General features: G+C 48.9%; 1 protein-coding gene across 2 annotated transcripts in view; it reads left to right on the plus strand.

The window, feature by feature from the left end:
* The window catches only part of SLC39A14 (solute carrier family 39 member 14), a 40,740-nt gene that overhangs the window by 9,020 nt on the left and 7,994 nt on the right, over positions 1–23,726 (plus strand). The window contains exons 2-4 of one of the 2 annotated variants that reach the window (XM_019714451.3): positions 17,160–17,436; positions 18,983–19,169; positions 19,980–20,149. In XM_019714451.3, coding sequence (XP_019570010.2) covers positions 17,173–17,436; positions 18,983–19,169; positions 19,980–20,149 — 621 coding nt within the window. In that variant the 5' untranslated portion in view covers positions 17,160–17,172. Of the gene's footprint in view, positions 1–17,159; positions 17,437–18,982; positions 19,170–19,979; positions 20,150–21,987; positions 22,158–23,726 lie in introns of both variants that reach the window. The other variant, XM_019714462.3, reaches the window with a different exon arrangement.

Below are 23,726 nucleotides of genomic sequence, written 5' to 3' on the forward strand. Positions count from 1 at the left end.
TGTCTGCTCTGCCATTCTTCACACAGGGGACTTTGTTCTGGTTGTCACTTGCCAGCCTGTAACTCTGAGCAGAAAGGAGGAAGGGAAAGAAATGGCACTTATTCTGTGTACTTGGCTAGACCAGCCACGCGTGCCCTTTCAGTACAAAGGATATGTTTGACTTTACCTCTATTTCTTCCCTTTTATAGACTCTACAGTTGAGGTTTGCGAGGCAAATCGAATTTTCATTGAACAATATTGAGGTCATTGTCTAACTTTTTTTTAAAAATAAGTTTAATTGGGGAATATTGGGGGACAGTGTGTTTCTCCAGGGCCCATCAGCTCTGAGTCGTTGTCCTTCAATCTAGTTGTGGAGGGCGCAGCTCAGCTCCAAGTCCAGTTGCCATTTTCAATCTTTAGTTGCAGGGGGCGCAGCCCACCATCCCATGTGGGAATCGAACTAGCAACCTTGTTGCTGAGAGCTCACGCTCTAACCAATTGAGCCATCCGGCCGCCCATTGTCTATTTTTAAAAAGCAAGATTCTCTTTCTTACACTGTGCCAAATTAAATTCTAGATGAATTAGAGATTTGAATTTTTTTAAAGGCAAGAAAATATGTGTGCGTTTCTGTAATTTCAAGGTGGGAAAGGATTTTCCGTGCAGGTAACTAAAAGCAGAAACCTTAAAAGTGCAATATATTTACTTTACCTTTTAAAATTTTGTCAAAACACCAATTAACAAAATTAAAAGGCAAATGATTAACTAGGAAGATATTTGTAATGTGTGACAAAAGGTTACTATTTTTATTGGTCCGTGCAGTGAACTCTTACATATACCGATAAGAAAGATGATGAATGTATAGTAGCAAAGAGGGACAAAGGAGGGTAGCAGGCAATTTGTGACCGACATATAAATGTTAGTAAACCTGAAAATGTGATGAACCACTGGTAATGAAAGAAATGCAAATTAAGAGAATTACGAGAATGATTTTTAACTAATATGGCAAAGATGGAATACTGTTTTAATGCTCAGCATTGGTGAGACTCTTATGAAACAGTCATCCTTATACACAGTAGGATTATTAGTTAAATCTTCCAAAGGATAGTTAAGCAAATAGTTTAGTAATTTCTTAGTAAATATTTGTTGACCACTGTCCTGGAGAAAGGGACTGTCCCTCAGCCAACCTGCTCTGGATCTCACTGATTCCTTTTCTTCTGGGAAAATTTCCTTCACCTCATACGGACTTTCCATGCCCTGCTGCCAGGTGCGGGTAGAGGGAGGAGGCGGCCAGCTCACCTGATGGCCTTCTTCTACAGCCACCCTCCAGCCACCACTCCCAGGACTGCTGGGCTGCCCTCCCGGAGGGAGGGGGGGGAGGAGCACAGACCCAAACCTCTATGTTTTCCTCATGTCTTTTACTGGAAGTCTGAAAGGTTGGTTTGTGTGAGAGAAAGGTGGTGGTGTATGTGTGTATCCTGCTGGTCACCAGAGGCCTGTAACTCACGGCAAGCAGGCTGAACTGTCAGGACTCTTGTCCTTTCCTGGAAACCAGAGGGCTCAGGGCCAGCCCCAGAGACTCTTAATTTTCTTCAAGCTCAGAGTACATGAAGCTTGGGTGAAGTGGAGCCATATTGGCCTGTGGGGAGGCTGGCCCTGCTTTTCTCTCCCAGGCGCCAGCGGTGGTAGGCCCTGGCATCCCTTCCTGCCTCCGTCCTCCTTTCCCCTTGCTCACTGATGGCCTGTCCTGTGCTCTGCCATCTCGGGACCAGGTGACAGTGAGTGGCATATATTCAGTGCTAACCATTTCCCTGATGTCGGAGACTTTCTGTCAGAGAAGCCCTGCAAGTTCTCAGGATACCAGGTCCCTGGGTAGTGTCCAGGGGCAGCCAGCCATGGCCATTCTCATCGGCTTTCCCAGAAAGGTGCAGAAAGTACAAAGTCACCCCCACTCCTCCAGATCCGGGCCACTTGCCAAAGCGCTCTCTGGGATAGCCTGGGCCCTAGAAACAGAACTTTTGTTCCGGTTTCTGCTTCTCCTTCCTTGGCCATAGTGTCCTGCAGACACTATGCAGAGGTACCTCCCACGGCAGAGGCCTTGACCGTGGGTAAACCATGGTGTGTGCACAGCACGGCTGGCCAGATTGTGCCTGTGACCTTGGCTCTTCTCACACCACTCCCTCTTGGCAGCTGCGAGAGCCCCTCCCCCCACATTTCAGGATGTGTGCAGTTGGCACGTCGTCGAGAGAGGCTGTGTGCCATGGGACCCAGACTCAGAGTTTCCATGAGCAGCTGAGAAATTCTAGAAACAGCCTGTACTTTGGGGGCTTCCTTTCCTTTTCTGCCCTGCCGCGGGGAAGAGTTAATACGTTATTTTCGGCAGGATTACAGATGGTTGCCCGTCCTCAGTGCACTGGTTTTCAGGGTTGTGGGGAAGGGAAGCTGCCTGCCCGTGCCTGCCTCTCTCCTGCCACCTTCCTCCTGGGTCCTCCGTACCACCTTAGGGGTTTCTCTTTAATTTTTCTACCTTAACGTTTTGTATCCCAACTCCAGATCAGTTTCTCCAGGGTCATCAGCTCTATTGATGCTGCAGGAAAAGGGGTCCTGCCCCCCCGCCCCGAGGTTGCTTATAGTTCAACTGGGGCTAGAAACCAAAGCACAATAAAATTCTGAGCTGTGAGGCACTGTGAAAACAGGCAGGGAAATGAACACACTCACTCAGCAGCTATCCTTTGGTCAGACTCCCTGCTAGGTGCTCACTCCTCCGGGCTCTGCAGGGGGCAAAATAGGCCCAGCGCCCCACCACGGTGGAGTTTTCAGTCTAGTAGGAGGAGACAGGTAATATGTAAGCACAAAATAATAAAAGACTGTTTTAGATAGTGATATAGCTTAAGAAGAAAATAAAACAGGCCACTGGGATTCTAAATGACTAGGAATGGGCTTTTTTTTTTTTAAACCAGGTGGCCCTCTACTTTGAGGAGGTGACATTTGAACTGAGACCTGTTGTAAAGATCTGGGGAAGAGCATTTTAGGCATAGGGAACAGCAAGTGCAAAGGGCCTGAGGTCAGAATGCACTTGGTATGTTAAAGGGACAGAAAGAAAGCCAGGGTGGCTGGATCCTAGTGAGAGAGGGCTCAATAATGATAAGGTCACTGTCGTCAGCCAGGGGCAGATGACACAGCGATTTGTAGGCCAAGAATAGGAGTTTAGATTTTATTCCACTTATACTTGGAAGCCATTGGAGATTTTAAAATAAAGGAAGTGCTGTGATTGGATTTGTACTTTAAAAGGATGACCCTTTCACTGAGCTTTACACTTAAGATTCAGGCACTTTACATGTATATCCATTACACTTATTAGAAAGAAAAGAAAGGGCTCTGACAGTGTGGGGGTAGGTGACCAGTGGAAGCTGGAATGCTAGGTAAGAGATTTTATTTCAACTAGAATTTCAACATTGCCTCCACTCACATTCCCTGTGCTCGCTTTACTAGGAAAACTGGAATGGGCTCATGTCCTCGGGGTGTTTATAGTGTGGTGTCTTCAGATTCGGACAGTCCTTCCAGATTTTCCTCGAAGAGAGGTCTTCAAGAATGCGTCGTCTGTTCACTTGTACACAGTTCCATTGTGAGGATGGGTTCGTTTATTGATCTGCTCTCCTGCCAATGGGCTTTTGGGTTGCCTGCAAGGTTTTTGTTCAGGTGAAGAGTGCTGCCATAAGAATTCTCCTGTCCATCTCTTTTTTTGTCTCGGGGGTTGAAAGTCACCCAAACTAGAGCACATCTGAGTTGCAAACGAAACTCAGAAACCTCTTCCAGGTGTCAATCCGATTGCCTCTTGGGGTTGGTGACAGCCAGAGAGGGTAAGCCTTTAAGTCTGGCTGGAATGTTGATCTCTTTTTAATAGGCTGCAGTTTGTAGGAGGGAAGGGAGTGGAAGGGCAAGTGGAAATTCGAGGGTGAGTTGTTAGGGCAGTTGCTTGTTTTGCACCATATTGTCTGGAGATTGCCGCCTACCCACAGCGCTGATGGGCTGTTTGGACTTGAGGAAGGGCAGCGTTGCCCACGTGGGTCTTTTTGCTGGTCCTGTTCTGTATCTAAATGTGACAGGAGCCAGAAACCTGGCTGCCTTTGTTGTGGAATCCATCTGTGAGTGCTCTTGGCAGCTTCTCTCTCGAGCGCTGGCCTGGGCAAAGACAGGAGAAGGATCAGGAGGACACAGGGTCAGCGTCCTCATGCTCTCCTTTGCATCTTGGTAACGGGGAGTGTGGAGAAGACAACCCCTGGCTCTAAATACTGCATCTTCAGTGAAGTCAATCCCAGCCATTCTGGAATGTCCAGAGAAAGTGAGGGTGTATCTGTTCTATATGCATTTATATTTACATATTCATGTGGCAAGTACTTATTTAGATCCTACCAGCCTCCTAGGAGTGTTATGAAACAACCAAGAAGGTTAACTAGAAGCATTAGAATTGTCATTCTAAGGCAGCATACCATTGAGTTAAAGAGTGGTAGGATTCTGGGCGGCCGGACGGCTCCATGGTTAGAGCGCGAGCTCTGAACAACAGGGTTGCGGGTTCGATTCCCACATAGGCCAGTGAGCTGCAGCCTCCACAACTAGATAGAAGACAACAAGCTGCCGCTGACCTTCTGGAGCGGTGCCCAGATGCCTCAGTTAGAGCACGAGCTCTCAACAACAAGGTTGCTGGTTCAATTCCCACATGGGACAGTGGGCTGCACCCTCTGCAACTAAAGATTGAAAATGGCAACTGGACTTGGAGCTGAGCTGCGCCCTCCACAACTAGATTGAAGGAGAAGGACTTGGAGCTGATGGGCCCTGGAGAAACACACTGTCCCCCAATATTCCCCCAATTAAATAATTAAAAAAAAAAGAGTGGCAGTATTCTGAGGAAGGTGAGAATGCTTCTCAGGTGGAATGGGACTTGTCCTAGGGAGGGAGGGTGTAGAGTGGATCAGAGATGGTGCTTCCTCCTGCAGTTCATCCTTCTTTCTTTTTCTTTTCATCTTTTTTTTCTTCCTTTTTTTTTTGCCCCCCAACATCCAGGCCCTTTGCACTTGTGGAGAGAGTACTTAGAACACGTGCAGACTGTGTTCGGCTGTGTGACAGATGTTTCTAACAGATGTTAATCAGACTTCCAGTCCCGTGGATGGGTGTGGAGATAGGAGGGTGCAGGGATGGGCGTTCTCAGCAGAGCCCAGGGCCCAGGCAAAAGAGTCTTGGCAGGTGAGGGGGAAAGGCAGTAGGATCCTAGTCGGAGGGACCCTTGATTACCAGTCTGTTGACTGGAGGATGGAAGGTACGTACTTTAGGAGGAGTGACAGGATCCAGGAGGTGCAGGGTGGGTTGGAGGGGGGTGTGAGTTGGTCTCACAAACACTGAGCTGCAGTGGTTTCTCTTCAGGAGTCCTAGGAAGAGGGGCATGCTGGTCACTTAGCGAGGAAGCAGAAGATGTGGGAAGGCCTTTCTCCTCTGTAATTGGATGGTGACTGCCAGTAACCCTGGGCCAGAAAATGAGCCATGTGGGATGACGCTTCATGTGGGAAATTTGGACAGTGGGAGGGCAAATGGAGGAACCATGTATGATTCAGGAATGTAATTACTCAATTTCCTTCCCTTTTCCTGCCATCTTTCTCCAGTTTGGAAATCGGGGGGTTTTCTTTCTTTTTCCCAATAACCCTCTTATGAGAATAAGGCTAATTTATTATTCTGCTGATAAATATTTATGGTCACTGACTAATCTGAGGTGCAGCCTGTGCCTTTCTACTAGGGCGCCTTTGTGACCAGTAACTATACGAAGGTTGAGTGCTGGGCAGGGTGGGGCTGTCCCTGGACAGCTGCAGCTCTTGCCCTCTTGGGTGAAGAAACCTGGAGATCTAACGAAAGCTCTGGATCTTCCTCTGAAAGTTGTGGTCCTCAGACTTTAGTGGACATCACGGTCACCTGGAGAGCTTCCTAAAGCACAGCCTGCTGGGCTCCAACCCCAGGTGTCTGATTCAGCAGGTGTAGGTGGGGCTGAGAATTTGCCCTTCCAGCAAGTTCCCAGGTGACGGTGACGCTGCTGGTCCAGGGACCCCACTTTGAGAACCACTTCCCTAGAGGAATTCTCACACCCAGTTCAGCCTCTCAGCTGTCGAGATTGCTGTGGTCCGAGTCTTTGGGGAAGACGGGGACTTGAGCTGGCTTACGGATACGGGGGTTGTCAAGGGGAAACAGTGGTGCAGGAAGGCACTGAGGCAGGGAGGGTGGGTGGGCTGGGGGGATCTTTGCTGCAGGCAGAGCACTGGAACTGCCTGCCTTGGGGCCTAGTTAGAGAGAGGTTCACTGCACCACAGAAGCCAAGCACGCCTCTGCCTTCTATAGCTCAGTGTCTTATCAAGGCTCGCTGTCTGGGAACGGCCTACCTCACTTCCCAGAGGGAGCCTGGGGCTCGGAGGACTCTTACCTGTTTGGGGAAGAAAGGAGCATAAGAGAGACTTGTTGTGAGAGGCCCTTGGTGGCCAATTCTGCCCCCAGAGTGTCGCTTGCCAGGCATTGCTGTTGGCATGTGTACATGGCCCTCCTGCTGCAGCAACAGAGCTGAGCAGACTTGTCTCGGCCTGATTTAGGAAACGAGTGGGGGGGCATGTTGGTCCTTTCGAACTCACTCTTACACTTTCGGTTATGAGGACAGTGATGGGGCTTGTTTCTCTCCTTGAAGCAGCGAAAGAGGCGCCTGTTCAGTTCTTTATGGAAAACTAGGAGGCCAGCGGGCCCCTAAGGGCAGGGGAAGCGCCCTAGGCTGGGTCGAAGCTGGGAGAAAGAAGCTTTGCTCTTTAGGCCACACTGGGTGCGTTGTTCTCCCAACCGGACGTCAGAGAGCCTCCTACCTGGGCTCTGGCTTCTGTTCTCGCCCACCTGGAGTCCGTCCTCTGCACAGCAGCCCCACGGGTACACTAAAAACTCAAGTCCCGTCATATGTCTACTGAAAGTGGTCCCTGACTACCTTAACCTGGCCTGCAGGCCCGTGCCAGCCCCACCACAGCCTTTCCTGTGCACCCCAGCTCACACCGGACTCTAGCTCTTAGATGCCCCAGGTTTGCTGAGACGTTCAAAATGCAGCTGCATCTTTCTGGAATGTTCCACCCTGTCCTTATCCCCCACCTTCACCTGGCCCACGCTTACGCACCCTTCAGGTCTCCGCTGAAGTGACGTTTCTGGTTGGAGGCCGCCCCTGGCCCTGTGCCGCTCAGGTTGCATTTGCCTGCCCCGCCGTGTTCTCCGCAGCTTCCTACCTCCGCCTCACCGTCTGTGGTGAGCGGTGTATGTGGGCTTGTTCACCAGGCGCCCGTGCTGAGGAACCCGTGGGGTTTACTCCTATTGTCCCCGCGTGTTTATTAATAGTGCCTCCTTTCCCCGTCAAGTGTGCTACTTTGGATAATACATTATAGTCCAACCTACTAGAAGTAGAGAATCAAAAAACTAGACTTGGCAGACATCCTTGCACAAAAATTCCCAGCGTGACGTGGATGCTGCCAGTTAGCCACACTCAATCCAGTCTTAAATGTGTGGCCATCCTCATCCTCAAGATGGCATTTTGCTGGTGTGGATCTTGGCAGGGATGGCTTAATTCTGGAGCAGGCTGCTGCTTGGTGCCATAGCTGCCTGACGGTGGCAGGGGCCCCAGCTCTTTGGCAGCCTGGCCCTGCTCTGTGATTTTAGGAGTAGCTCTGTTTCTGCAGCTTTTCCTGATGATTCTCTAAGCCATTTAATACCTTGTACAAAACCCCTTACTGCTCACATGGCCTAACTGAACTCTCATCAAAACAACCCTGGTCATCGTTCTTGTAAATCACTTGCTGAATTGTTTGCTTTCCCTGCTCTGTGAGGGCAGGGTCTAGGCATGGCCTGTACCTAGCATAATTCCTGGTATGAAACTGTTGGCAATGGGTGTTTGTTAAATGAATGAACTTTTGGACTGAGTTTCTTCAAGTCTGGTAGGCATAGCTAGCTTTCACTTCAATGAGTATAAATGAAATGGAAGGAATGGAGGTTGTTTAGTCTAGAGAAGAGATAGCGACCACACAGACATCAGTCACGAAGCAGGTTGGGCTTTCCAAGGTCTTCTCTGCTTCTCCATCCTGCGTGCCCAGCACTGGTCCAGGCACTGTTTTGTGGGGAGGAGTCAGGGGAGGGCCCTCCTTGCTTTCAGAGAGCAAAAATCTGTTGGGTGACACCATGGAAGAGCTGGTGATAAGGAGTCCAAAGGAGTTGGAGAAGAGTACTCTTTGGTCCAAGAAGGCTTCCTGGAAGAAGAGGTAATTGAGCTGCCCACTGAGAATAGGCAGGGTTCAGGTCCACATGAGGGGATTGGCTTGTGAACAGAAGGAACAGACCTGACGTACACACTGCTCTCACCTTTAAGCTCTCTCATTATCAGAGTGCCCCTGTGAGGTTGGATGTTTCATAGTGTAATTGTGTTACCATGTTTCCCCGAAAATAAGACCTAGCCGGACCATCAGCTCTAATGCATCTTTTGGAGCAAAATTAATATAAGACCCGGTCTTATTTTACTATATAAGACTTGGTCTTATATAATATAATAATTATATTATATTATAATACTGGGTCTTATATTAATTTTGTTGATTGTCTGGCTAGGTCTTATTTTCGGGGAAACACGGTAGGGATACATGGTAAGTTAGTGACAGGCTCCAAATTTGAACCCAGGGCTGCCCAATATGTCATGTTGTCTAGTGATTTAGCCACTAGATCGTACATTTTATTTATTTATTTGACCCTGATTAACAAGTCAGAGTTTGGCTTCAAGTGGGTGATGTAAGCGGTGGATGTGATACCGTAGTTATTGTGATCCCTAAGGCACATGCCAGGACCTGTGGCCTGACAAACAGGAGAGGACTTAGAGGGACAACAGGTCAGAATGTTGCAACGGACTGTCTGGGAAATGTTGATGGTTGAATGATGAGAACAGCGGTGACTCTTGCCATGCCTCTGAAGGTGGGGTGGGGGCTCTGGCTGGGGGAGCTCTGGCTGGCTCCTGCTTGCCGGCCGCGGCTGCCTGACTCAGTCAGTTAGTTTTGGAAGGCTTCTTTGCTTTTTTAAGCTGAGGCTCCGGCTGGAATGGTGAAACCAGGCAAAGGCACGCCCTCTCTCCCCCTCCTGGTCCCACTAGGGACTCAGCAGTGTGTGGCTAAATCAGCCATCCCTGCTGTCATGCTGACTGCCCCGAGCTGACACCAGCCTCTGCCCTTCCCAACCTCCCCTCCACAGGCGCTGATATACACAGTGGGGGCTCAGTAAATATTGGTCAGGGAGCACCAGGCTGCTGGTTCTAATTTTGTTGTCTGCTTCTGGGTCACCGCTAAGTTGTGTGTTTTTTTAAGTACTCTCGTCCCACAGAGAGAGCAAGTGGGCTCCTGCCTCTGGGTACCCCCGCCCCCTCCCCCTGGCAGCGCTCCTGCACTATCTGCAGAAATCTCCCACCCTGGGTGGCCTATGGCTGAGCCAAAGCTTGAGGCTGAGGTTCTGGGAGTGGGAGCTGGAAGAAGGGAACACATTCTTTCAGGGTATGAAGGAAAGCAGTTAGGTAGAAGGCCAGAGGACGCAGGAGAAGAAATGGCCGATTGAGCTCTGGGCCCCTTGGCCAAGGCCAAGGGCTGCTTTCACACTGTAATATTTATCTTGTGCTTGGGAGGGGGTTTCAGCTTGTCCCAGAGAAGGGTGGCGTCTTGACAATGTTCATTAGTTGGGTGGGGAGGTTGGTAGGCTGGGTAGTTTTTCTCAAAGCTCTTTGAACTACAGACAGCCTGTAAGGAACTATTGACTTCAGTACCACACTGCGAGGTGACTGGGTTTCCAACTGGGTCCATAGGGACTTGCACAGGTGACTGTGACTGTACCATTAGTTGACCATGAATACTAGGAGTATACGAATTACTTGTAGAATGATTGGCAGTTTTTGTAGTCCCAACTGTATTTTGTAGTCCCAGCTGTATTAATGCTTTTATTGCTACTAGGTTTTGTGCCATACTTAGAAAGTTATCCCGAACTCCTTGATTATAAAAATAATCACGTTTTCTAGTATTGCCGTACCCCCATCACCCATTAGGACACATCAGTGAGTTGAAGTAAAATAAATAACCGAAACACTCCAAACCCCCACCACTCAGAAATAGTCATCACTAATACTAGGTGAACATTATTCCAGAATCTTCCAGGCATATCACAGATACATGGATATACAGAAGTAGATCTACATACTTCTGCAAAAGTGTATTAAAATTTCCCTGACTGTAACAGGAAAAAGAAACCGTAATACAATTAAAGGAATTATTAAGCTTTAAAATGTGTTTTTCATAAGAGAGATTATTTCCTCAAAGACCCCAATAAGGTTAAGAAAAAAGTAAGAGCTTGTGAGTCATATCTGTAATTACTTGTTTCCATTTTAGACAGTAGTGATTGACTCTTTGCTGTGAAAAATGAGGATATTCACATTTTCACATTTTTTTCTCATCTCTTCTTTGCATCTCTTCATTTTTTAAATTATATTATTAAATTGTCCATTTTTATGACATTTAGATTCTGTCCTGTAACCATAATCCCCATAGGTGTTTTTGATTAACTCTTGTTTGAAGGGTTTATTGTTTACCATCATTCCTCATACCATGGTTTCTGCGCTCCTGGGCCCCTTTTAAAAACTTTCTCAGTTAATTAGCTACATTTCATTCTCACGTCATTTTTTTCTTCCTAGGATAGGGACTACTGTATCTTCCGACTTCTTTCCTGCTTAAGAATTTTTGTCTGTTGACTTTACCAAATTTGTAGGGCATCTTGTCTGAGAGTAATATTTGTGGTTCATGTTTTCTTTTTCTCAGAATTGTGTAAAGTTGCATTTTCTTCCGATACTGAATGTTGCTATGGGAAAGGCGAGGCTAGTCTGAATTTTCTGCCACGTAGAGGTTTTAGGCAATGGCTTGGTGTTGAGCGTTCTACATCAAATGTTTGTGGAATTCAGTCCTCAGATTCTCTTTTTCTTTTCATTTCAGGAAGATACTGTGTTATTTATCTTGGAATTTATCTTCTGTCCCATCCTCGGTTCTCTCCTTCAGAAACACCAATTATCCTGTTGGTACCGTTGTCTTGTACAGTCATGAGCCCTGTAATGACATTTCGGTTGATGACTGACCACATATATGGCTGTGGTCCCATAAGGTTATAATGGAGCTGAAATTTTTTTTTATTGCCTAGTGACGTCATAACCATCTTAACGTAGTAGCACAATACATTATACAAATACTTACCACTGTGTTACCGTTGTCTGCAGTATTCACCATAGTAACATGCTGTACAGGATTGTAGCCTAGGAGCTGCAGGGGAACAGAGTTTATCACCCCAAAATATGTTAATTTGGCACAATGATTATTTTAGGCTGGTTAATTTTAAAAAACAGCAGACATGGGAGAAGCTCTGAAAACCAAGTAGAAGTTACCCTTTGTAAAAGACACTTATATATGTAAGTGTTGGTTTTTATAAGGGTGTCTCCGGCGTTGCACCAGGAAGAGGTGGGTGACCTTATCTCTAGAAACTCTTATAATACCAAGTCATGGGCTTAAATCTGCATAAACAACCTTTCCCCTGGTTTACTGTGCCTTTCCTGGTAACTTCCCATAACTAATACCTCCCACCCACAACATCTTTTGTCTTCAGCTGAAGATGGTGCTTAAATTGGTGGCTTCAACCATTTTGGTGAGTTACCCAGTTTTCCTGGGTCTCCCGTGTATACTGGAGGTATGTATACATGTTATTGAACTTCTGTTTGTTTTTCTCCTGTTAATCTGTCTTTTATTCCAAGGGTGTCTCAGCCAAGAATGCAGAAGGGCAGAGGCAACATTATTATACCATATTGCCTACATGTGTAGTGGGTTATACACCATCTAGGTTCCTGTGCTCTCAGTGATATTCACACGACGAAATCACCTAACAATGCATTTCTCAAAACGGATCCCTGTTGTTAAGCGGGACATGACTGTATTTGCTTTCATGTGTCTTTTCCATCTGCATTCACTGCGGTGATCTCAAACCTTCCTTTGTCGGTATTTTTATTTTAAATCACTGGCTGAATTTTGTTCTCTGTTCATTCTAATGTACTTTTTAGTTCTTCCGTGATGTTGTTTTGGCCTTTTTGTAGTAAGCCTGCACCTCCTTCTGTCTTATTTTGTTGTGTAATCATCTTTGAGCTGTTTTTGTTGCATCCGTGATCTCACTCAGTGATGCTGCAGTGGGAGGCAGTCATGAGGAATTACGTCTTACTTTCAGTTGACATCTTTGTCTTTCGCTTGGTTGGCCTGCTGTTTCTTTTTGGGTTCATACTAGTGCTATCTGGCGCTGTTGGCTCCAAAATAAGACAGTGACTTCTCCCCACCATGTTGAGGTAGGTTTGTCCCCCACCCAACAACAGCAGTGCTGAGAGCTGGGTACTTAGGACCTGTTTTCTGTAGCCTGAATGAGCCGTGACTGCAGATGAGGTGGGGTGAGAGGCGTCTGTCCTCTCTGCTGGGGTTTTGGTAATGGCCCCCGTGGTCTGGCTCAGTCCACTTATTTGAGAGGTGTGTTCCATTTCTGTTGGAGGGGGAGGAACAGTCACTGGAATTGGATAGTTTCCCCAATTCTGTAGGTGGCCTTGGAACCCTTGACCGTGGATACTAGGAATAAATTTCCTTCACAGAGAGTCAGCCCATTGTTCTTCTTCCCGTTTCACCTGTTTGTTTTTTTGTCCCAGCACCTTTTCCCACTACTCCTACACTGAAGAGGAAAAAGAGTTGGTGGCAATTTGCCGCGTCCAGATTTGGGGGAGGTTAGTGAGAATTCTCCTGGTTCCGCTCTCGTCACTATGGCTTTCATGCCTGGGCCAGCGGTAGGAGATGAGCCATGTGGGTGCCTCCTGCATTCCTTTCCTTGCTTCTGGTTTTGAAGTTATTGTATCAGAATTTGCCTGTTTCCTTGTCTGGCTGCTGTTGGTGACTTTTTTTTTTATTTTTTTAACTCAAATGTTAATTACCAGGGTAGGAAAATTATGATGCCATTTCAATTCTCCACCTTAACTCAGAAATCCTTATTTTTATATAGTTTCAACATACTTTATTTTCTTCAGACTCATAAAACTCTGCAGGTTTATTTTTCTCTTTCCAAACTAAGGAAACAGACCTGGTGAGATCAGTGAGTTGCTTAAAGTCGTTGCAAATTAGACTTCTCACACCAAGTCCAAAATCGGGGGTGCCCTAGTTACTAGCACCCACTGTACCGAAGACAGGTGTGGGGTTTTTGATTCCTCAGGACCTGGACCTCCACCCTGAGGCCTGGCTTTGTCCTTTGTCTGCAAGTTTCAGGGATTTTTATATACCTCTCCTAATGGGGACTCAGAAATGTTGCCCCAGGACTCAGCCAGAGCCATCTGCCTCTGGGAAGGTCCACTAGGGAGATCCTGGTAGGCGGACAGTTCCCAGCCTTTGAGCGGAGTGGGGTGGGACTGGAGAAGGACCAAGATTTGAAGGTCTTCTGCAGAAATGAGCTGCGGGCAGGAGGGAAGCCCTGAGGGGTGGGAGCTGCCTTGCATGTATTCGCTGGGTCATTGAAGCTCCCAGCCCTGAGGGTGTGCTGAGCCGCCCTGTGCCTGCGACACCCCCTGCTGTCTGTCCCAAGCGGAATAGCAGAGAACTAGACACCTCTTTATAGCCTTTGGATTTCAGGTGGGGAAAAGACGGGGGGGGGGGGGGGGGGGGGGGGGGGGGGGGGGGGGACGGGGACTCTCAAGATGACTCACTGAGGCCAGTCAGCAGTGGGGCCAGTGCTGAGAGCCATCATTGCTGTCACTGCAGGTCCCCACACCTCCTTCGCCACTCCTCCAACCCGCAGGGTCATTCCTTGGTGTGGACAATCAGCCTTTTTTCACCGTTGAGTAAAGTGCTTTGTAAAAACCCCATTCAGGCTGCCCTTGCATAGACTGCCACTCCTGGGCCACTGAGGCCCCAGCTGAAGAGCTCCAGCCTTGTAATTCACTGTGCTCCCACGTAACCCATACTTGAAGGGGCCACAGAGTCGGCATAAGCGGGTACGGTTTCAAACACACATCTTACCCATTTCCTGTGGCTTACCAGTTGGCCTTGGAAACAGTTGTGCCTTAGCAAAGTTTGTCTCTGGAGCATTTGATCTTATCTTTCATGTGTCATTGGTTGGCCCAGAGGAATCTGAAAGAGAAGGGTGGGCTTCCTGGTCAGCGTGAGTCAGGGAAGGGAGTGCATGTTTGGAGGCCTAGTGGCTCCCAGGCCCCTCAGACCTCTGTTGCCTGTTCAAGTCACATCAAGTCGACAGCCTCTGGATGAAGCATCATGGCATGTCACTACTTTGTCACCCCAAAGAGAAGTAAACATTTGCTCCTCTCTGAGAGCGGAGATGGACACAGAAAAAAATGCGGCATGGTAAATCCAACCATCAGATGTGTCCACAGGACATAGTGCTGCCTCTAGGATGAGACACTTCTGGATGAAGTGAAGGGGTGACAGGCAGGTGAATTCTGATTTATGAATTAGTAAATTCCTATACCAAGAAACTCTCTACCAAGATGGTAAGGAAACTTCTGAAGTTCCACAGAGGGTCTGAGAACAAGCCCATCTGGCTGACTTTCTCACAGGTCTTTCATTTCCCACCCGGAAGGGTTGGATCTGGCGCCTTGGAGGCAGAGCGAAGGCACTAAAATAATTCATTTCTTTGAACCCAAGCCAAGTGAACAAAAGGGTGGCGAGACTCCACTTTCTCTTCAGTGGGAGAGCCTGGTCCTCTGAGCCAACAGCACACCCAAGGCTTTGTCCCTCCAGCTTGTTTTCCTGTCCTGCCCGTATGCTCTTCTTACCACTCCTGCAAGGTGTCCTTGAGGGCCGCTGGTGCAGCTCCCTGGGAGGGCTGGGGTGGCCCCCCGCGGGCACGCCCATGCGCACAGCCTTAATACAAGCGGGCTTGCTCCTGTAGCTGGGCCACACAGTGCGGACCTGCGCAGCCTCGCCATCCATCCAGATGCCCCAAGAGCTGTATGTGGTTTTTTTCCTCTCTTCTTTCTTTCCCCAAAACAATCTTTTATAAACCTCTTTTTTTTCCCCCTAAGAATAACTTACAGTTAAGAGGGGAAAAATCCTCCATGAAAGCAGAAAGCCCCCCTTTTGTATCTGCCGAAAGTCCAAGGTCACTTGGACTTGGAGTGTCTGTAGCAACTCCTCGGTCCGTGGGCCAGGACTTCTTACAGCCCTCCTGGCTCTGGGGGCTGGGTCGTGTCAGAGTGTTGTCCAGGCAGGAAGGCTGTGCTTGCTGAATCTACCCAGCCACTCAGGCTGCCCTAGCAGCCGTGCCGAGGGCTGACGGGTCACTGGGTCAGAGAAGAGCACCTGCTTCATTAATGCTGACCTTGAATATCCAGGTGAAGCTACAATCACCCTGGGTGTCTCCTACCTGAGGTGTTTTAATGTTTATGTTTTCTGATGTTTTGAAGTTGCTGGAGATACATTTGAGAAATATAGCTGAAGTCCAAACAGTTGTTTTTGTTGAAGTGATTCTACAGAAGAAACGCTGTAACAGAGCCCTGCCTCTGAGGCATACCTGGGGGCTCCCCTACACAGGTCTTCAGAGCATCTCATGCCTGGATTTGGGGTGCTTGATAGAAATTGGGAGCAGTCTGCCCAGAGACATGCAGGATTTTGTGGATCTCCATGGGACCCAGGCCATCTATTTTTGTGTCTCCATCTAGCAGGGACAATGGTTAAGAGTGCCTTGACTTTAGTGTCGTGCAGGCCTAGCTTCAGTTCATGAAAAATTCAGTGTGTGGTTTTGCTGCTCTACTTGCTGGCTGTGGATCAGGTTTCCTAATCTCTGAACCCCAGTCTCCTCATTTAGCAGATGGGGATAAGTGTCCTGACTTCTCTTAAAAGAATTCGTGAATGTCAGTGCTTACTTAGCAAGGTGCACACTGGTAACACGAGCTGCTGCCCTCATCATCTCTCTGCCTCTCCTTTCCTAAAGCCACTCAGGCCTTCATTTTGACAGTCCAGCATGTGCCTTAGAGTGTGGTCAGGTGGAGAACAGCTGTCTTTGAACACTGGGGTTTAGCCATTTGGGCCTAAGATCCACACTCTGTACCATAATTTAACTTTTGTTTTTTGGTGGAGATTTGGCATTAAATCTTCACAGTAATCCAATGAGATGGCTACTGGTTTTATAAATGAGAAAACTGAGGTGTAGAGAAAAGGTAAGTAACTTGACCAAGGTAACTTGCGGTAAACTGTGGTGCAGAAATTCGAGCTTGTGTCTTTCTGATCCTAATGGCCATGGTAAGCTGCGTCACTGCTCTGGGTGATTCTAGAATGTTGACGCTGGTGAATAACTTGCCCGAAATCACACAGCTGGTAAGTGGCAGAGCCAGGATGCAAACAAGCCTGCTCTGAACCATTCGGCTGTCGTGCCTCTGTCCCCAGCAAAGGCCTGGAGACGGAGTTACTGACCCACTGTGAGGCGTTGTGCCTGGACAGGTGCGGAAACAACTTCAGCAACTACGCGTCTGGATCTGGATTAAAAAGGAGGCTCATTTTCCCTTCCTGATATTTCACTAATTAAATTATTACTCCTGAGGGAAATGATTAACAAGTCATCAGTCCTACTCCCTTCAAGCTTGTGTTTCTCTCTGTTCCTTTTCAGTTCTTACACCCTTACATAATTGTTCTGCTTCTTAACATGAAACTCGTGCTTCTCCTTTTTAGAGTTGCATACTATTCCATGAACTCCATATAATTCACTTGGCCATAACATATCTTTCTGCATGTAGCCTTTTTATTTTTGAATTGCTTCTGTTCATGTAAATTCTAGGAGTAGAATGACAGATTCAAAGGATTTAAATACCCCTATTGTCATAACTCCAGGAGTTTTGCCCCACCATCGTAACTTTTCTGGAAAGCCAGGTAAAGGCATTGGAAAAGGGGTGAGGAGTCAGCTTTGATACTGACTGGATTCAGAGTCTGAGGAGAGACCTGTCCTGTGGAGTGTGGCTGATGGGTCTGGTGGTGGCAGACGGGTGAGTGGGAGGAAAGGTGGGTTTCTTAAGCCTCACCCTCACCTGGTTTTTTGCTCTGCAGGCTCTTTGTCACCATGAAGCTGCTGCAGCCAGCCTTCCCCAGCTGCTTCCTGCTGGTGCTGCTCAGCATATGGACAGCTGCTCCTGAGGCTCACGCCGTGTCTGTGGAGACGCCGCCCATCAGTGCAGCCTCTTTCCTGCAGGACCTCATGCATCGCTACGGGGAGGGTGACAGCCTCACGCTGCAGCAGCTAAAGGCCCTGCTCAACCACCTGGATGTGGGAGTGGGCCGGGACAATGTCACCCAGCCACTGCAGGGACAGAGGAACCTCTCGACGGTAAGGCTCCCAGCCGTTCCACACTGTCTCTGTCCTCCCGGCTCCCAGCCCAACCAGGCAGGGCTGGACCAGGCAAGCCTTGATGACAGAGCAGAGAGGCCACTTCTTTTTCCCCTGTTGTCTGGATTAGCAGGTCTGAATTTCCAGCCATGCCTCCTGCCCTCCTGCATGCGGGGTTTTGATGCCCTTGCCAAAGGGCAGCTGTGAAGTGGGGGGTCGCCGCCTTGTAGACTCTTCCTCCCTGCACTGCTGGCATTTCTGATAGTTTATAGTGTACAAAGCCCTTTATCCGCTCTCCCAGGTGCAGATGGAAAATCTTCATTCTGTAGGAGAGAACACTGAGGGTCCCCAGTGAGTTCCTGGAGAGACCAGGTCTTTTGGCTCCTGGCTCTCTGTCCTTTCTTCCATGTCATCTTGGCTAATCTGAATCTGAGGCTATTTGAGGCAGCCAGAGACACGTCAGCCCGCAACGGCTTTCTGTCTCTACTTTGTTCCCTGTGCTGAGTGTTGAGAGAGCAGGGACAAATGAGTCATGTGTAGGGGTTTACCGTCAAAATGCAGAGCTCAACCAAGAACAAAGTTAGCCAGTTCTAAGATGAAGGGTTAAATGCTGTGGGTTAGACAATCATTGCAGGATTCAGAAATGAGAATGGAGGTGAGTGTGTGCTAGGGTAGTCAAGGCTTGTGCTGGAGGTGTCCTAGAGCTTTGACTTGAAGGAGAGTCGAGTTTGGATCCAGGGGGCCCCTGTGTCCTGGACGCAGAACCCCAGGAGCGTGGTGAGTGTCTGAGTCCGTGAGGAGGCTGCCCCGGGGGCTGGTGCACCAACCCAGACGCTTCCCGACATGACTGCAGTGTGTAGGTCAGCAGAATCGAGCCCTCAGCTTTGAAAGCCCTGCACTCCCGTCGGCACACCCAGGCGGCTGACTATCTGGAGACAAACCCACATGAAACCAAGCTCAGGTAAAGACTGAGATGCGTAAAGTATAATTAGAAGGAAAACTGCCGCGTTTTACAGGGACAGTGTGAGAACCACTCCTCTGCCACCTCGCCAGGGGACCGAGCGTTTGTGTCTGCTGAATGGCCTGCACATGCTCCATATACGCCAGTAGCTCTGGAGAAATACCTAGAGTCTGCATGTTAACGTAATAGCTCCCTGGGCTAGTGTGACGTGCAACCAGATTTGCTGTCTGGTTGAAGCTCTATCTTTAGGTATCCAAATAGCATCACGTTTTCTAGAAATCACACTCTGGTCACGATGACTGGAATTCAGTTGCTCCCAGAACCTCCGGGCAGCCCTTGACAGATGTTGTGCGTCAGATATGTCTTAGCCCAGTGACTGATCGCTAAGATTCCTTATCAGTTTTTCAAGTTGAAGGACTACCTTGCTCTCTCTCACTCCTGGAGGTTAGTCTTACAGATTCACTCATATCTGGACATTTGATCTTCTTTTTTTTTCCCCCTCTTAGAAGGCTGAGTCAGTCGCCTTTTAGGGCAAGGTATGACTTTGGCTTCTAAGAGGCTTTCTGCCCCTGGCCTGTGTTTCAGTGCTTCAGTTCCGGAGCGCTCTTTGCTGCCCACAACTTCAGCAACCAGTCACGGATAGGGAAGAGTGAGTTCCAGCAGTTCTGCCCCACCATCCTCCAGCAGCTGGATTCCCGGGCCTGCTCCTCCGAGAACCAGGAGAACGAGGAGAATGAGCAGACAGAAGAGGGGAGGCCGAGCGCATTGGAAGGTGAGCTACGACAGGAAGGGCTGGTCCCCTTGCTCGTCTTCACAGGGACCTCTGAGCTGATCGATAGTGCGGCTCGCTCAGGGTCTAATCGGTGACCATGTTACCAAGATCGGGAGGGGTGAGTTAGAGCAATGGTCATGCGGTATCTTTGCACTTACAGGCCTGGTCCAGCATGTGGTCAGACAGGCCAGTGTGGATGCTGAAATCTCAGTGTTGGGCTCTTAGACCAGCCCAACTGTGGATTGCTTTTTATGGCCACTTTTCCATTTGTGTTTCCATTGATCTACAAGGGGTCCGACGCCTTGGTTTTTCAGTTTAGCACTTAAGACCTTATAAGGTCTGCCCTTAGCTCACGTCATCCTTTCCCCTCCCCGCCCAGTACCTCTGCTCCAGCCTCAGTGGACTCACTGTGCTCTGTGAGTGTCCACGCACCCTTTGGGCCCAGATTGACCTGCTGAAACATGGTCACACTGGTGTGTGCCATCCAACACTTGGTGGCTAGCGTTGCTGCCCATGTCATGCCTTATTGTGTCTCGCTATCATTCTTTACCTCTTAACCTTCCCTGGTAGTTTTTCCTGCCTCCATCAAAAAGGTAAGCTTCTTTTGGATAGCAACTTCACTGTATTTTTTTAGGCTTCCCCACAGCACCCAGCAAGAGGCGGACTGAACAAATATTTACTGATGGGTTGGTAGATGTCTGGTGGAGGTCTGTGTACCCTGACCACAGCTGAATTCAGAATGGGCTGCCCAGGCAGCAGGCACCCCACCCTCAGTAATGGAGGCCCCCGTCTGTTCTTATTCCTCCACAGTGTGGGGCTTTGGTTTCCTCAGTGTCTCAGTGATTAACCTGGCCTCTCTCCTGGGAGTCCTCATCCTGCCGTGCACGGAGAAAGCCTTTTTCAGCCGTGTGCTCACTTACTTCATCGCCCTGTCCATTGGAACGCTGTTCTCTAACGCGCTGTTCCAGCTCATCCCAGAGGTGCAGTACAACAGACATGCGCGTCTCCTTCCCCTGGGGCGTCCACAGCTGAGCCTTCCCCAAGCCAACATCCCTGCCCCCGCTCCCACCCTGTGCTCCAAGGCACCCGACAGCTGCCACCTGACAAATTAACTTCTCCCTCGTATCAAGGGACACAAATGACTTCTGACTCTGGATCTCAAGGGCCTTCTCTCATTCCTGGAGCACCCAGGTTTGCTTCTGGCCTCCTCAGGCAATGTCAGGTGCAAGGCTCTTAGCATTTTGCCCTCCTGTCGGGGGTCTCTCAGCCTCAGTGCCTCTCCTAAGCCAAGTTTGCAGGGCTCAGAAGGCAAGCTGCAGCCGGTGGTCTCTGCTTGGCCCTTGGGGCTTCGCACCCTTCTATTCTAAGTAGAGGCCCTCGCAGCGCTCAGGAGCGGCCACCAAAACACAGAACAAAGACTTTGAACAAAAATAAATGAAATTAAAATGACAAGATAGAGGACAGGGGCACTCCATCCTTCATGCCTTGCATCTTGACTTTTTCCTGACAGGACGGACTTCCTGGTGCCCTTATTCAACTGTTTGAAACTGTTTGTTGATTTTGTTTTTCAATTGTGACCACTGAGGAGCTAAAAAACGTAAAACCCAAGTTGACAGCCTGCCCCCCTGTCAGCTCAGGCAGGGACATGCTCAGGGGATGATTACAGGGGGGCCTCCTTTGGGCGTGGGGGCAGCCGCCTTTCATAAAGAGCTTGTTCAGTGGCCGCTCAGCCTTTCCCAGTCAGAAGACTCACCCGGAAGAGATACCAGGTGCGGTGCCCAGGCCTTGTCTGTTCTCTCTCAACAAGGAGAGAAGAAATCTGGTTTAAGATGAACCATCTTGATGTTGGCTCAGAATTCTCCCTGCATCTAGCGAGCACTTCTCAGGGGAGGCCTCATCTTGGGCTATTTTTTTTAGCTCCAGAAATAGAATTTATTAATTTTTTAAATCATTAAGTTAAATGAAAAATGCCTTATTGCCTGTTGAACGGAAATATAATAATTACACGTGCTCCAGCCTGTGGCTCACAGGGGAGTGCCTCATCCTGGCTCAGTTTGGTCCTGACCAGAGTGTGGGATACTGGGAAATGGTAAAGGAAATGTTTTCTGTGGCAGGGTGGTCTTGGAACTCTGCTCTCTACACTGGAGCCCTCTCAAAGCAAACAGAAACCAACCAGCCCCGAGAACTTAGGAATCTGGATTTCACGGGCGTGGGGCCTTCCTCATTCTCCATCCCGCTGCCCTGCACACATGACTTTGTTGTATTTTGCACAAACCAGACGAGCCCAGGCCGTGTCACATGAGCCTGTGTGGTACGAGTTGGACACTCAGAGCAAACGTGGCAGCACGGTCATTAGTCTCTTCCCAGCTGCTCCTATTTCCTCCTGAAGAGAGCCCTCGGGTCCAAAGTCTGCCTTGGCAGCCTCTGGCTAGACCTGCACACACCTCGGCTCAGTGATAAGGCAGTTCCCACCCTGCCAGTCACACCAGCTGGCAGGTGTGACTCGGGCCCCCCAGCGCGGCGGGGGCAGGAGCCACAGAGTTCCAAGACCACCTTAAATTTCTCTTCATTTCTTCTGAACTGATTAAAGGAAATTTCATCAGACTTGAATCACTAACAAATTTTCTATTTCTCTCTCCCTCCCTACTTGTCTCTCTGATTTTTCCTTTTTGTTGCCTTCGATAATATCTACCAAAACCTTCCTTGTTGCCCCCCACCCCGTGCCCTTCCCCTCTTTTCCCCTAAATGGTGGCTGCCGTGCCATGGGGCGCTTGCCCTTCTCCCTGTCCTGGGTGGGGCTGGCTCTCCCCAACGGCAGTGTGGGGATATGGTCTCCTCTGCGTGACCGTCATCTCCCTCTGCTCCCTCATGGGGGCCAGCGTGGTGCCCTTCTTGAAGAAGACCTTTTACAAGAGGCTGCTGCTCTACTTCATAGCTCTGGCGATTGGCACCCTCTACTCCAACGCCCTCTTCCAGCTCATCCCCGAGGTATGGCAAGCCAGGGCTCCTCATCCAGGAGCACACCGCCTCCTGGGGGCCGCGGGCTCAGGGGAGGACCCGGCACTTCGATGGAAGGCAGAGAAAGGAGGTCCTTTCCTTTAGCAAAGACTCAGGCAGAGCTAGGAGAGGCAGCATAGCTCCGGTTTGCGAGCTGGGTTCCGATCCCACCTCCACCATCTACAAGTTGTGTGACCTTGGGCAAGTCACTTAACCTGTTTGTGCTTCTGTTTCCTCATAATGTACAATGGGGAAAAGAATGGACCCGACCTCATGAGGTTGTGGCGAGGGTTACATGAGGTAACATTTATAAAATGCCTGGTGCCTAGGAAGTACTTTCTAACTGTTGGTGGAAAGATGTAGTGTAGTTAGGTCACGTAATGGCTCCCGATTTGGGGCTTTTGGCTCACACTCACACCCACAAACATGTCAACAGAATCCATAGGTCGCAATAAAAAGATCGGTTCTCCTCAGTAAGGCGTTTGGGGGCAAAGGTGAGCCAACTGAAATTCACGTACATCAAAGGCACCTTTTTGCCCCTTCCCCCAGGTTAGTGAGAAACTTGTCCACAAAAGAGGAGGGAGCTCAGTCTTTGTGAGGTTTGGCGAGCAGCCCTGGAGACGTTGCATCTGATTTGATGTAATGTCTACAGGAGACCCGCTGATGACAGTAAGCGTGAGGCATTTCACTGTAGGTGGTCTGACAGGCCTGGACAGAGCTGCTGTGGAAGCTTAAAGATGACGCCACGTGCTTTCTGTAGCTCTTTATGTTTTCCAAGATGTGGTTCTGTGTTTTCTTAGTGGGTCCTCAGCTCAACTCTGTGACATCAAAGTGATGTTTTATCCATTTATGGAACGAAGAGCCCATATCCCAGAGGCCAGGTTTATAATTCCTGAAGCCATGCTCTTGTCCTCTGCCATCCATCATGGCTTTTTGTGGAGATGTGCGAGTTGCCTATTTTCACTCCACTTTTCCCTGGAAAGTCGACCTGAATGGGTCATTTCTGCTCTAGAAGCTGACCTTTATGTCTCTTAGAAAACTGCACTAGTGGGTAGAGATTGTATTTCGTCCCCTTAAAACAGGAAGGAAAACCACTTTACCTTTTAAGCAGCCCAGAGTTCTGGTACTTAAGGTCACTTTTATATTAGACTTACTCCTGAGAAGGCTGGAGTTTATTCAAGAGGACTGTTTCCTGTCAGAAAACGGAGGAGGAGGTCACCGGACACTCCCAATGCTCCACCACAAGTCAGGCGTGTCCCTGAGAATGAAATTCTGATTTCTACCCCTGTGTACTTCCCAACGCATTCTGTTTTTCCCCCATAATAAGAGTTTCCAAAAAAGAACTCAAAACCAAACCCGCAGAATTAACACATGCGGCAGTAAGGCGGTCCGCTCTCTCGGCTTTGTGGTCACTGGGAGGGCTGCGGTCAGGAAGATGCTGCAGTTCCTAGTGTTTCACCGAGGAGTGGATTTCCTCTTTTAGAAAGTACAATTACACCACTGCCTTTGTGTTTACAGGCAGATCAGCTAGAGACACAAGGTAACGATGGAAATAAACAC

This window comes from Rhinolophus sinicus, chromosome 15 (assembly GCF_057876585.1).
Source record: "Rhinolophus sinicus isolate RSI-liver-muscle chromosome 15, RSI-T2T, whole genome shotgun sequence".
Classification (NCBI taxonomy): Eukaryota; Metazoa; Chordata; class Mammalia; order Chiroptera; family Rhinolophidae; genus Rhinolophus; species Rhinolophus sinicus.